At 33.4% G+C, this 13,681-nt stretch overlaps 1 protein-coding gene across 11 annotated transcripts in view; it reads left to right on the top strand.

Moving 5' to 3' along the window:
• SLC16A7 (solute carrier family 16 member 7) overlaps nt 1-9,377 on the top strand; it is a 200,899-nt gene extending 191,522 nt beyond the window's left edge. For 10 of the 11 annotated variants that reach the window (XM_005206687.5, XM_059886703.1, XM_005206689.5 and 7 more), the window contains one exon: nt 2,369-9,377. In XM_005206687.5, coding sequence (XP_005206744.1) covers nt 2,369-2,640 — 272 coding nt within the window. In that variant the 3' untranslated portion in view covers nt 2,641-9,377. The remainder of the gene's footprint in view (nt 1-2,368) is intronic. The other variant, NM_001076336.2, reaches the window with a different exon arrangement.
• Nucleotides 9,378-13,681: the final 4,304 nt, after the last annotated feature.

The following is a 13,681-nucleotide window of genomic DNA, read 5'->3' as shown; positions in this document are numbered from 1 at the left end:
TTGGAGAAAACTCTTGAGAGTCCCTTGGACTGCAAGGAGATCCAACCAATCCATCATAAAGGAAATCAGTCCTGAATATTCATTGAAAGGACTGATGCTGAAGCTAAAGTCCCAATACTCTGGTCACCTGATGAGAAGAACTGACTCATTGGAAAAGACACTGATGCTGGGAAAGATTGAAAGGCAGGAGGAGAAGGGGATGACAGAGGATGGGATGGTTGGATGGCATCACTGACTGGATGGACATGAGTTTGAGCAAGCTCTGGGAGTTGGTGATGGACAGGGAAGGGTGGCGTGCTGTGGTTCATGGAGTCGCAAAGAGTTGGACACTACTGAGTGACTGAACTGAACTGAACTAAATTCTAGTCAGAATGTTGGAAACTCTGACTAAACGAATAGGTCTGTTTCAGAATCACCTGAATATGCATATGAAAAATAATTTGGGTTTGTGCCTACAAAATTTTGCCAATAATAACTATTATTAAGAATTAGATGCTTGCATAAGCATGAGGCAAAATTAATATAAACAATATAAGCTGTAGCTTGTTTAAAAGTCAATAAACCTTCCAATTATTTGGTACCAGGCTAGTTTTTCAATATTCTCAATAATCAAATGGAGCAAAAACTTTGTCCCTGACTCATTTGGCCTTAATAATTTAGATTTAGATAAAGTGAAAAACTGTGGTTAGTCCAAAAAGTGACATGACACTTAACCAAGAGTTTTGGTGAAGCCATTTTATGGACTAGTTAATATAAGATGCAGACAGACTTTGGTAAGATCCTAGTTTCCTCCACATTTGCTATGTAATCATGGTCAAAATATGTCAGAATGAATTTTTTAAGGATTAAATGCAAAATTACAAATAAAATGTTTAGCCTAGTGCTAGGCATAGAGAAGTCATTTAGTAAATATTATGACCCATTAGGAAATGGAAAAGGAAAGCCTTTTGACTTTCCCTAAAGAATATAATGTATACTCTTTATAGAAAAGATAGGAAATATGGAAAGGATGAAGCAATCTCAATATCAGTTCAGTTCAGTTCAGTCACTCAGTCATGTCAGACTCTTTGCGACCCCATGAATCGCAGCACGTCAGGCCTCCCTGTCCACCACCAGCTCCTGGAGTTCACTGAGACTCACGTCCATCGAGTCGGTGATGCCATCCAGCCATCTCATCCTCTGTCATCCCCTTCTCCTCCTGCCCCCAATCCCTCCCAGCATCACAGTCTTTTCCAATGAGTCAACTCTTCGCATGAGGTGGCCAAAGTACTGGACTTTCAGCTTTAGCATCATTCCTTCCAAAGCAATCCCAGGGCTGATCTCCTTCAGAATGGACTGGTTGGATCTCCTTGCAGTCCAAGGGACTCTCAAGAGTCTTCTCCAACACCACAGTTCAAAATCATCGATTCTTTGACGCTCAGCTTTCTTCACAGTCCAACTCTCACATCCATACATGATCACTGGAAAAACCATAGCCTTGACTAGATGGACCTTTGTTGGCAAAGTAATGTCTCTGCTTTTGAATATGCTATCTAAGTTGGTCATAACTTACCTTCCAAGGAGGAAGCTTCTTTTAATTTCATGGCTGCAGTCACCATCTGCAGTGATTTTGGAGCCCAAAAAAATAAAGTCTGACACTGTTTCCCCTGTTTCCCCATCTATTTGCCATGAGGTGATGGGACCAGATGCCATGATCTTCGTTTTCTGAATGTTGAGTTTTAAGCCAACTTTTTCACTGTCCTCTTTCACCTTCATCAAGAGGCTTTTGAGTTCCTCTTCACTTTCTGCCATAAGGGTGGTATCATCTGCATATCTGAGATTATTGATATTTCTCCCAGCAATCTTGATTCCAGCTTGTGCTTCTTCCAGCCCAGCGTTTCTCATGATGTACTCTGCATAGAAATTAAATAAACAGGGTGACAATATACAGCCTTGACGTACTCCTTTTCCCATTTGGAACCAGTCTGTTGTTATATATGCTATAAATATATCCATATATATGTTTACATATGTAAATATGTATATATATTTCTACATATGTAGGTTTAAAATGTATCTCATATATATGTATCTATGAAAATATAGACATATACATATATACCTTGTTTGTCTTGGTAGCACACTTTTATTGAAGGCAGCAACTTTCAATGTATTTCATATACTGGTAGTATAATGTAGTATGTGCCTCTAACATGCCTTTACTATGTATATGTGGAAGTCTTAATCTAGAATGTTTTTTTCTTTATTCAACTCTCATTTAGTATTAAATAAGAAATAGGTACACAGTGTGGAATGATTTTATTTGAAACTGTTACCATTTTATGGCTGATTTACAATGCTGTCTTAAAAACCACTCTTTGTCTCTTAGGTAAATTGGTGGACGAAACTGGACAATATAAATACATGTATTTGGCCTGTGGAGCTATTGTGGTCCTAGCCAGCGTGTGGCTGCTCATTGGTAATGCTGCCAACTACAGATTGCTTGCAAGGGAAAAGAAGAAGAGTATACATACCAAGGAATCTCAAGAAACTGAACCCTTGAAGACATCTCAAAGTCCCAGTGTTAATATCAAAAGCGGCAAAAATGAAGAGTGGAAAGGAGCAGAGGTTAATTCCTCAGAAAGAGAAACGAATATTTAACAAGAATCATATCTCAGATTTCAGTGTTCATAACTTTCTTAGGAGTATTTTTTTTCAACATATTGGAAGATTTTTAGTTGAAATGAAGAGTCATAGTTAAGGATGGAGATTAGATTTTCCTTAATGGCAAATTTTAAATGTTTGTCTTTAAAAACTTATTTGGGTAGTTAAATTGTGAGATTAAACATATAAAGAATTCATGCATTGGGTTTATGTCCATACATGAATCTGGTTGTGGTGGTTAAATGATTTTAAAGTCTTTCAGTGACTTCTAGTCTTGGTTACAGAGATCTGAGTTCCAAAATGCTGGTTTAAGTAGTTAGAAAAAGTATGTTTAATCCTATAAGAATGCACTCTCCACATTTCATTTTTTATTCAATATTAAAGTGTGAAATGGAATTGAAGGAAATTAATTTTTTTTCCTAAACATCCTCACACACACCAACTTTCATACACTTAAGAATGAATAGACAAGGTATCTGGAGAAAAAAGACAAGTTTAAAAAGAATATTATCACTGTATATATATTTTTAAATCCATGGAGAAAAAAATGTGTTATATCTGCTTAGTACCTTATAATGTGGATGTTAGAGATAAGAACATGGGTGAAAATGAGGGTGCTCTTAATTTGAAAATGTAATTCACTGCTGTAAAACAAAAGCAATTGCATATATGAAATAAATTTGAAAAAAAGTAAAAACTCTATTTTTTAAATAATTATTTCTGAGCCCTGTCCAATTTGATCCATGCATGCACATGATTTCTTTGAGGGGGGCCATCAGTACCTGGTGCTAGTGAATAGAACCCTCAAACAATCAGAATTTACTAGTAAGTATATCAAATTAAAAACGTAAATGACTCCTAGCAATGAGCTATCAAATCTTTTGATTTGAAAATCCATAAAGTAATAAATAGAAACTTCTTTTAACCAAACTTAGTTCAGAATAGCTGTCTTACTAAGACACCAAAGTGGAATCAACTGAAATCTTGGTTGACAGACTGACAAACAGGCAGAAATTTCATTTTTCCCAACACATAGTGGTGTTAAGAGGGTTACTATTTAGATTATTCCCTCTGAATAAAGCTAAGAGTGGAAGGTACTTACAGTGAGTCCTCCAAGCTCTCTCATTTCCCTCCATTCACCAACATGCAAAAGCAAAAAACAGAAATCCAAACAGGCTTTTCACTCAGCCACCGAAAATGTCTCCTGTTATAGGAAAGGAAGCACTAGAAATCCCACCCTCTACTAACCAGACTTCCTGCTGCCTGTAAACATAACTAAACCAGGACACTTAAAAAAGGCTTCTAGACCTGGAGGTTGTGTATGACTTTATATACACTTTTGAAGTGGAGATTTAGTTTATAACTTGATAGAAAGAAGCTTGCAATATGGGAACCCAGGTTAATTTAGCAGTTTCTCATTTTCATAACCATGTGAAAAATCTGGGACTGAACTGCTCTTGAATATAGAGGCATATGATAGATTTGTGAGTTCAGAACTAATAAATACCATTTTGAGTGATAAAGTACTTTTAAACAAGAAACAATGTATGCATTAGGTATAAACGTATAAACATTCACCTTTATAAATCTTAAGTTTAAATTAAGATCGTGATTAATAAAAAACATTTAGCCTTTGAATATTGAGTGTCATTCTTAAGATGTCAAAAGGATTTTGTCATTCTTCTTAGCATTGCAGTAGAGGCAGATGAATAAGGAAATAAGTATTCTTATTTCCTTTAAGATTGTGCTTAGATACCAAGCTTTTGTGATAATTAACACTAGGGATTTGATTTGTAAACTTTAGGTACTGTTTGAGCATGTAGCTTGTGTTTATCAAACTGTATACAATTCCATATTTCATTTCACATGCACTTTTCTGCATGGAAAGAGGTATTTGTATTTTTAAAATATTAACCAAAACAATATGTGCCAATACCATAGGTAAATAAATCAGGGAAATTGTGACAGTATATAGTTGTTTTTAATTTAGCTTCATTCAATCTTGAATCTTAAATGAGCTGTTCCATATTATTAGTATGTTTGTATTCAACTCTGACTAGTCATAAGAAATGTGACATCATAAATTTTGCAGTAGCTTTCCAATCTTAAACGTTTCCAAACAATGTCTTGAATTCTCTGAAGATGCATATTTAAATTAATACAGATAATAGATCCTTGGGGCAAGTAATGATCATGGGGTTTTAAAGGGCTAATTTATCACCTACCAGAGGGTGAATTCCAGTGGTTTTCTCCATGGAAGGAGGTTTATTTACTTGCTGATGAGGTTCTTGTCAAGACAAAACCAATTTTTATTTGTTCTATTGCTCTTTGATGATCTTCTTTAATTTTATTTCTAACATTGATTGATTACATTAAATTGTTAAAAAAAAAAAAAAAAGAAAGGAAATTGAAATTCACATTCAAAGCACATAATGTGAGGTATACAATCATGCCTGCCAGTCATACTGCACAAAGTTACAAGCATGCATGCAGCTTAATTCTCGTCCATAAATGTTGAAAATTAGAACATACTTGAACAGTGATATAAACACACTCAGGATCAGAATTGTTCCAAGATAAAATAAATGTTTCAAGTTGTTTACTCTCTCAAATCAGTTAAACTTGTTAGAATATTTGCTGCTTGAACAGAACCTTTCAGAAACAGAGAAGAGAATACCAACCTGGAACATTTATTATTATAAAGCTGCCTAAATGGAGCGGGAAATATAGTTGGCTTCTGTGTCTGCAGCAATGAGTGATTAGTGTAGAACACAGTTCTTCCCCGAGGGAATGACAGGTTTTAGATATTCAAGCTATCACAAAACAAAGTCAGAAACCATTAAAATCCCTTTTAGTCCATTTTCCTATGATGGAATTGTGCAGAAAGAAGGTTATCTTAAACCTGGGTACCAAAATAATTCATGATCACTGGTTAGATTAAGACACCCAGTATTACTCACTCTAATCTTAAATATGTCTTCATTAATTTGTGAATGGAATGAATACAGGGTATAGATATCTCTTGACACATGCCCAACCTCTTTTCTGACTCTTTTTGGACCAAATAAACACATATTTAAGAGACAGTGGGTCAGGCTCTAGTGTGCTTTACATTGGAAGACATGATATTTTCTCAGTGTGAATTGACTTGGCTCATAAATTTCACTTCGTTAGTATTAATATGTTAGTTGCTCAGTCAAGTTGGACTCTGTGACCCCATGTACTATAACCCGTTAGGCTACTCTGTCCATGGAATTCTCCAGGGAAGAATACTGGAGTGGGTAGCCATTCTCTTCTCCAGGGGATCTTCCTGACCCAGGGATTAAACCCAGGTGTCTGCATTGCAGGCATATTCCTTACCACTGAGCCACCTGGGAAGTGTTAATACCAAATTGTAACCGCCTTATTTCATGGAGTCTCCCCTAGACACTAGAAAATACATAAAGTAATTTGATTTTATATATTTGAATGTGCACTTTAAAAATTTAGGTATTTTTACTCATCCGTCTCTGGCTGTACATGATAGTTTAGGATATAGGGAGAAAAAAGACCATAAGATGTATGATGTAAATGTAAGTTTTTACATTGATGTTATAAAATGTAGAGAGTTACTTAAACAGTTAATTGAAACTTATTTTCTATCCAAAAATACCTTTTAAAAACACCCTCACATGGACAGTGTTGCAAGCTCTTGCTATAAATAATCATGATAATTTAGGTTCAAATTAATACGGGAAAAGAATGTAAAGTGGAAAGAGAACAGATATTTATATTTTCTGCATTATTCCTATTAAAACCTTTTAGTATTCAAATCAAATCATAGATATTGTCCTGATATAATAAATGAGTGAAACAACACAAAAAGAGACATACCAAGAAGCTCAACAAATTACCTAAAGTTAAAAAGTAGTATGTGACAGAACCAGAACTAAAACTCAAGTTTACATAAAAGCGGAAAGAGTCCCTAGGGTGTTCACTGCCATACTGCCTGCCCATAGTAGCTATAGATACAAAAAAGTAGATAAATATAGATATAAAAATATTAAATACTGTACGGTAAACCAGTGAGACTCTGCTGCAATTTGTTTTATGATTTAATTAGTGTTTATTAAAGACTGCATTTGCCATAACCTGAATATATGATTTCAAGTTGCCTACTTTTCTAGCCAATGCAAAGTATCCCAAATAATAGTAATGATTATATAATAGCCATAATTGCTTCAATGTGACTTTTTTTGGAAAAAATAATGAAACTTTTATAGTACTCAGGTATAATATATTTTCCCTGAGGTTGGGTTTAAAAGAAAAATGCTATTTTCTTTAGGGATAAGTAATTCCCATATTAGTTGATACTTATTATGACTCAAAAATAAACGTACTTACTATGAAACATTATGTTCAGAATTATAAGTGATTCTTAAAAGTGATTCTCACTTATAAGATTATCTTAGTGGTGAAAGTCTCTCAGTTGTGTCAGACTCTTTGCAACCCCATGGACTGCAGCCCACCAGGCTCCTCTGTCCATGGAATTCTCCAGGCCAGAATACTGGAGTGGGTAACTATTCCCTTCTCTAGGGGATTTTCCCAACCCAGGAACCCAGGTCTCCCGCATTGCAGGTGGATTCTTTACCATCTGAGACACCAGGAAAGTCCAAGATTATCCTAAGCCAACAAAAATTTGTAAAAAGCTTCTGAGATACATAGATTTGGTTCATCTACACAGAATTATATTTATTTACACCACTTAATGCAACTGCCCCTACACTGTAACTAATTTGTCAAGTTTTCCTGAACATCTGTATTGTTATTCTCCTTTCTGTCCCTTTCTTCTAAAGACAGAACAAATGCCATTACTTTTGTCTTCTCCTTCTAAACCTTTGGCATTCTTAGAATATTCTCTTTAGCTCTGTTACAGATTGTTGTCATTTAGTCACTAACTTGTATCTGACTCTTAGTGCACATGTTGCACTTCTAATGTCTTAGATCTTTCACAGTCACTCATGCTACATCTGGTTTTACTTGGTTTGCAGGAATGACTGTATTCCTGAAGTCAACAGTGATACTTGTGGCTAAAACCAGTCATCTTCACCAATAAGGGAACTCATGTGAGTGTAGTCTTCAGGTTTCCTGGATGAGGAATATATTTTGTTGTTACGAAACTTCCTTATACATGATAAATAGGTCATTAAACATCACTTTTAAGAATCTAGAAAAATAGATCATCCTGTCCTTGACATTTACTATTCTGGATACTTCTAACTTTCTTAAAGTGCCTGAAATTTTGAGAAACAAAGCTTACCATCACAACATAGCATCAATATATGTCATCCTGTAGGCTCATGGGTACCTCATCACAACTAGATTCTCGCCATGACAATTCACAATGCCAAAGAGCATCAAAATCATTGAGATAAAAATTGAAATGATAATATATTCATTTTGCTTGATTTTAGGTTTTGATTTCTACATATTTCTCAAGTACATGATCTCATGTTTGAGAAATGCACTTAAAACCTGAAAAGCTCAATTATTAGTAATTAATTATAGTGCATATATAATCAAAATCATAACTATATTGATTTTTTAAAATGAATAATTTTCTGAGTTCACCTCCTTCTTCATAGTTCTGATTTTCTCTTCATTGTTATCAAATTGTACAGTTTAGGTCTGAATGCTTCATGAGGTCCTATGATCTTGTCTGTCTTAGTCTTACACTTTGCCTTCATTCTATCTCACATATGTGCAGTTCATGAAAGAATTCTTATAGCCATGGGAATCACAATTTTAGGTCTCTACCTTAAGAGGAAAAGGAGTATTGCAAAAATAATTCTTTAGTGGAGCATATGAAAAAATTTTTAGACCAAATATTTCTTCCAACCCCGTTCTGTGTATCTTCCTCCCTTTTTTTTCCTATGATTATTTTTTTAAATAATTTTTAAAAATTATTGTTCTTTCATCAATTTTTGTAATTTCTAGGCCAAATTCTCTAGCATTTTTATCTCATTATGGGCATTTTTAATATAGCATTTTTGTTTCTTTGGTGGGTTTAGTTATACTTACCGACTTGTATGATCTTCCTGTTTTTCAGTCTTTATGTGTACTTGTTAATAAGATGAGTAAAATTTAAGAGTATTTCAGTAGGCAGTGAGTCTGTGATCCCAAATTCATTACCATATCAGCAAATACTTTTCTTCACATGGTAAAAAAAAAATTTTTTTGTTTCGTTGTTTTAAATTCAAATATGGCAAAATAAGCTAGCCAGCTCTGTATGAAAATATTGGTATTCAACATTATGTTAAGACATATATATATATATATATACACACACACACATATATATATATATCAGAAAAAGGTTCTGTTCAGATGAACAAAAGAATGGGATTCTTATCCCACATGAAATTCAGGGTGAAATTTTGAAACATGTTCTTATGACTAAGAATTTTATTTTGAGTTTTTAGTTGTTTTTTTTTATATGATCTAAAAAATGTTTTTAAATTAGACTCAGTTTATATAATTTGTTCATTTAAGTACAAGTTTCTGATGTATTATTTAATGGACTTTTATTTTTCTGCCACATGCGATTTCTAACTAGAGCATGAAATTTCTGGATTTGGTGAGAAAGGGCATGTAAACTAAAGTGTTTAATTTCTAAGCATTAGATGCAATTATGTTTTGATTTTTGTTGTATTTTGATTTTGACATATTAAAGTTAGGTTTGTTTGGTATCTGCATTTTGACAGAATAAGACTAGAACAAATAAGGTCTTTGCCTAAAGGTATATTTGTCCTCTGAGTAAATGCAGACTTGGAAATAAAACCAGGTCTTTTAACTTCTAATTCACTTTTTTTTCTCCATTAGTCAACCTATTTGTAATGGTGAATTTTGTAGGCTGAACACATATTTTCCTGGAAACACATATTCTAACCTTACTTGATAAGTTCTTTATTTCCAAAATGAATACATTTCTCCTAATTGAATCGTATTTTGCAAAATGATGTTTATAAATTTAATTTGAAAAATATTTGCTGATTCCCACAGCAGATAAGTCTAAGTGAATTGGACATAATAACTACTAGGATGAATGATTTTGCACAATATCTATTGTTACAGAAATATGTGAGTCATTAAAATAATACTCACCATAACTTGTTTGTAGAATCCATGTGTCAATATCCCATTAATTCTTTTTATTTTGCTTATATTCATGGTTTGTTTTAGAAGCATCATTCACTTACTTGTTTTCTCAAAGTATAACACCAGAGCATAGAGTGTGCAACACAAATTTGTTAAATTATTAATTTAAGAGAAATTTTTGCTATTGTATATAACCTTGAGGAGAAGGAGCACCCCAGCAGTATTTGTTGATCTAAGAATCTGAAGATGAGATTCGTATTCATAGAATACGATTTATCTAAAAAATTCTTGCTTTTGAAATGGTCATTTCACCTATTTAAACAATGCTAAAATCTACAACAGATGTCTGGCAACAATAAGACTAGAGTTTATTTTTAGAGATACTATCTACTTGCAGCCTCTTCTTATCTAGATATTTCTAGACTTTTCCCTTTTGATTTCATTCCAGAAAAAAACAAAAAAGTACTTCTGAATACAAAATCCCTGGTGAAGGGAAAGAGTGGTTGCTATTAGGATTTCACTCAAAGTGTAAAAACAGTACTCTCAGTATTTGTTTGCTTATTTCATTAAGAATATTTACTCTAAGAACATCCTTCAATAAAAGTTTTGATAACTGATGTGTCAGAATAAAATTTTTCATAAACAAGGCCTTAAATACATTTGCTGTATCTGTGACATGTTTGGATGTTCTTGGTTAGATTCAACTAAACTGACATCATAGTCAGTGACATGTTTGGATCTGTTTGGTTAAATACAGCTAACCTGATATCCAGATACTAAATGTTCATTGTCATTGTGTCGGGGTGGGGTGGTGGTGTCTGCAGCTACAGTGGGTATGTCAGTGTAATATAAGGTCCTTTCTTTGTAATGATAAAAATGATGTCACACATTACTAATGTATTAGGCATAGAAATTCCTTTGTTGAAGATGGAAGAGCAGGATCTTTTCAGATATTTACTAAACTTTACATTTGATTTCAAGCTTTTAATTTAAAAGCACATTCCTCCAAATATTTTAAACTAGCATGTTGATTTATATTTCTAAGAATGAATAATTTCCCATTTAAAAAAAATTTTTGAAAACATTCTATTTACTACATATATTTCTTAAACCCATGTTTTTTCTTATCCCATTATTACCTTTGGGCAAATATTAAAAGTAAGATTACTGGGATGAAAGTTATACCTAATGACGTTTCTAATAAGACAGACAAAGGCATTTCTTGGCAATAGCTTCATCTAGCTAAATTTTGCAAGAATTCTTCAGGGATTGGATTTAAGGGTTAATCTATAGAATTATTTTTTAAATATAAATTATACTTTAGGCTGTATTTTTATGATTTTTAAGTAATAAAATTTTAATGTAGTTAGTTCTGTAGGCATCCTATCATACTGTCTCATGGTCTATCAACTGTAATTACTATTTTAGTGAATTAAGGAGAAAAATTGCTTTGCTTGACACCAAAGGTAATCCAGTCAGTTGTTCCTACATGACTGAAATCATGATTGTATATTTGATTTTCTTTAAAAAAATCAATAAAATATAATTCATGTAAATGCCTGTCAATGTTTAAAGATAGAACCCTCTTCTTTCTGCCTTCTTACAGATGAATGTACTTAAAGTGACTGTGATTTGACCGTGGAATATATATTTATGTCTGTAATTTTTGTATATGTAGTACTGAACTATGCAAATAAAACATGTGGGAGGAAATTAACCAAAAATGAAAGAGCTTGGAATTTTCATACAACTATGTATTTTGTTTTTAATCTAAACAGTGTTATAGTTGCTGTTGTTTAGTTTCTGAGTCATGTCTAATTCCTTGCAATGATTTATTTAAATCAGGAATATATTATATTGTTGATCATTTTTAAAGTATACTTAGTTCAATATGTTCCAACTTCATTTTTAAGCAAGCTTGTTTGACTACTGAGTCATTTACTGCCTTTCATTTATACTATGATATCATAGGGACAAGTAGTTTAGAGAAATCTCTATGGTGGTTTCTAAGTTTCACTGTATAACTAACTTGGAACTAGGTGTTGAATTACTCAGTGGAGCACATATTTTGCCTGCAGTTTTGGATATATTTTCAAATTTATCTCTTTCCTACTAGACTGTGAGCTCCTTGTGGACAAGGATATTATCTTAGTTATAATAACAACCTTAATGTCTAGCAAAGTACCAGGCACAAAATAATTCTTTAATTGAAGTGAATTGATGGACCCAGATTATTGAATAAATAGTACAGTATTCTATGATGCTGGCTGAATGTATATTAGAAAATTTTCTGGCTAATTTTTAAAAACTCAATGTATACCAAAGGAATTTTCTGGCTAGTTTTTAAAGATTGGGAAAACAAACAAGCAGCATTTTCCATATCTTAAAATTGAGACTCTATTGTGAAGATTTATCTTTATTTTATGAGTAAACAGTCTATGCAAATGTTGAAATATGCAACAGCTCAACTTCATGGTACATAGTAGCTAGTTTTATTTTCTTTACAAAATCAGAAATACTCGAGGTAGACTTCCTGGAAATAGACATTGACAATCATTAAGAAAAGGTGCTACTTATTTTCTAGTATTTACCTTGATTATAAATGCCCCTGTCTGCCTGAGCTTTATTTCTTCCATTTTGGGGGGAGTTGCAGGGGGAGGAGTGCAAAAAAAAAAAATTTCATCTTTTTTGTCTGAATTATGAAATTTTGCACTGAATATGTTCCTGTGTACTCTATTATTATTGTATTTTAATTATTTATTTCTTACTGCTCACTAATTTTTATTTCAGCCTATGCTATTTCTGAGAAGGTATGTGCATATATATTTATATAATATGTAAGAAAAAAACTGCATTGCATTGCTTATTAAATCAAAATGATGAATAAATGTTTATGTTAAATTTTGAAATCTGCACTGCTTTTTTTAAAGGACTATTAAATGCTATGCTAAACTATGCTAATCAAAACATAACTTCCCACATCATCTTCTAAATTGTTAGGGCACTTCTTTTCTCTGAATGTACATGACTGATTAATGTCAGTGGAAACAGGCACAGCCAAAATGCAAGCCATTCGTAAGGGCAGAAATGAATGTCTGTTGTTTTCACGTGTAGACAGTTTACTAGATTTACACAGAGGAGACACATTTGTTCAAGAAGAGAACATTACCTATATGGTAGAAGTTTCATCCCAGCCTACTCTTCCTCCTTTAACTTTTTGTTTAATAGGCTACTTTTTACAGCAGTTTTAAGTTCACAGCAAAATGGAATAGAAGGCACAGAGATTTCTCAATATATGCCCTGTCCCACCAGTGTGCAGATTTCTCATAATCAATACCCACCTCTCAGAGTGGTACATTTGTTACAACTAATGAGCCTACACTGATGCGTCATCAACACCCAAAACCCATAGTTTACATCAGGATTCAGACTAGGTGCTGTACATTCTATAGGTTTGGGCACATTTATAATGACATATATCCACTTTCATAAAATCATACAGAGTAGTTTCACTGCCGTAAAAATACTCTCTACTCTGCTTCCCTTCCAGGAAAATGTAGATAAGGTGGCATTTGCATAAAAACCAGAGGAGGTGAAGGAAGGAGACATGCAGATTTCTGAATAAGGAATGTCCCAAGGGAAGGCAACAGTGAGTGGAAAGGTCTGAGCCAGGCCCGTGTGTGACAAATTCAAGAAAGGGCAAAATGTTCAGCCTCGCTGGAATCAAGAGAATGAAGGGGAGATGCAGCAGATGAGATCAGAGAAGGGACTAGGGATTGATTTTAGAGACTTACTGGTCAGAGGATTTTGACTTGTACAATGCGGGAAAATAACATTTTTAAAAATAATCATTTTCCATCAAAATAGAAGACAGAATTAAAAAAATAAAGCAACTATAGAA

Source organism: Bos taurus, chromosome 5, assembly GCF_002263795.3.
Source record: "Bos taurus isolate L1 Dominette 01449 registration number 42190680 breed Hereford chromosome 5, ARS-UCD2.0, whole genome shotgun sequence".
In the NCBI taxonomy this organism is placed as follows: domain Eukaryota; kingdom Metazoa; phylum Chordata; class Mammalia; order Artiodactyla; family Bovidae; genus Bos; species Bos taurus.
The sequence above is the reverse complement of the archived record's forward strand: the minus strand, read 5'-3'. Positions and strand labels throughout refer to the sequence as shown.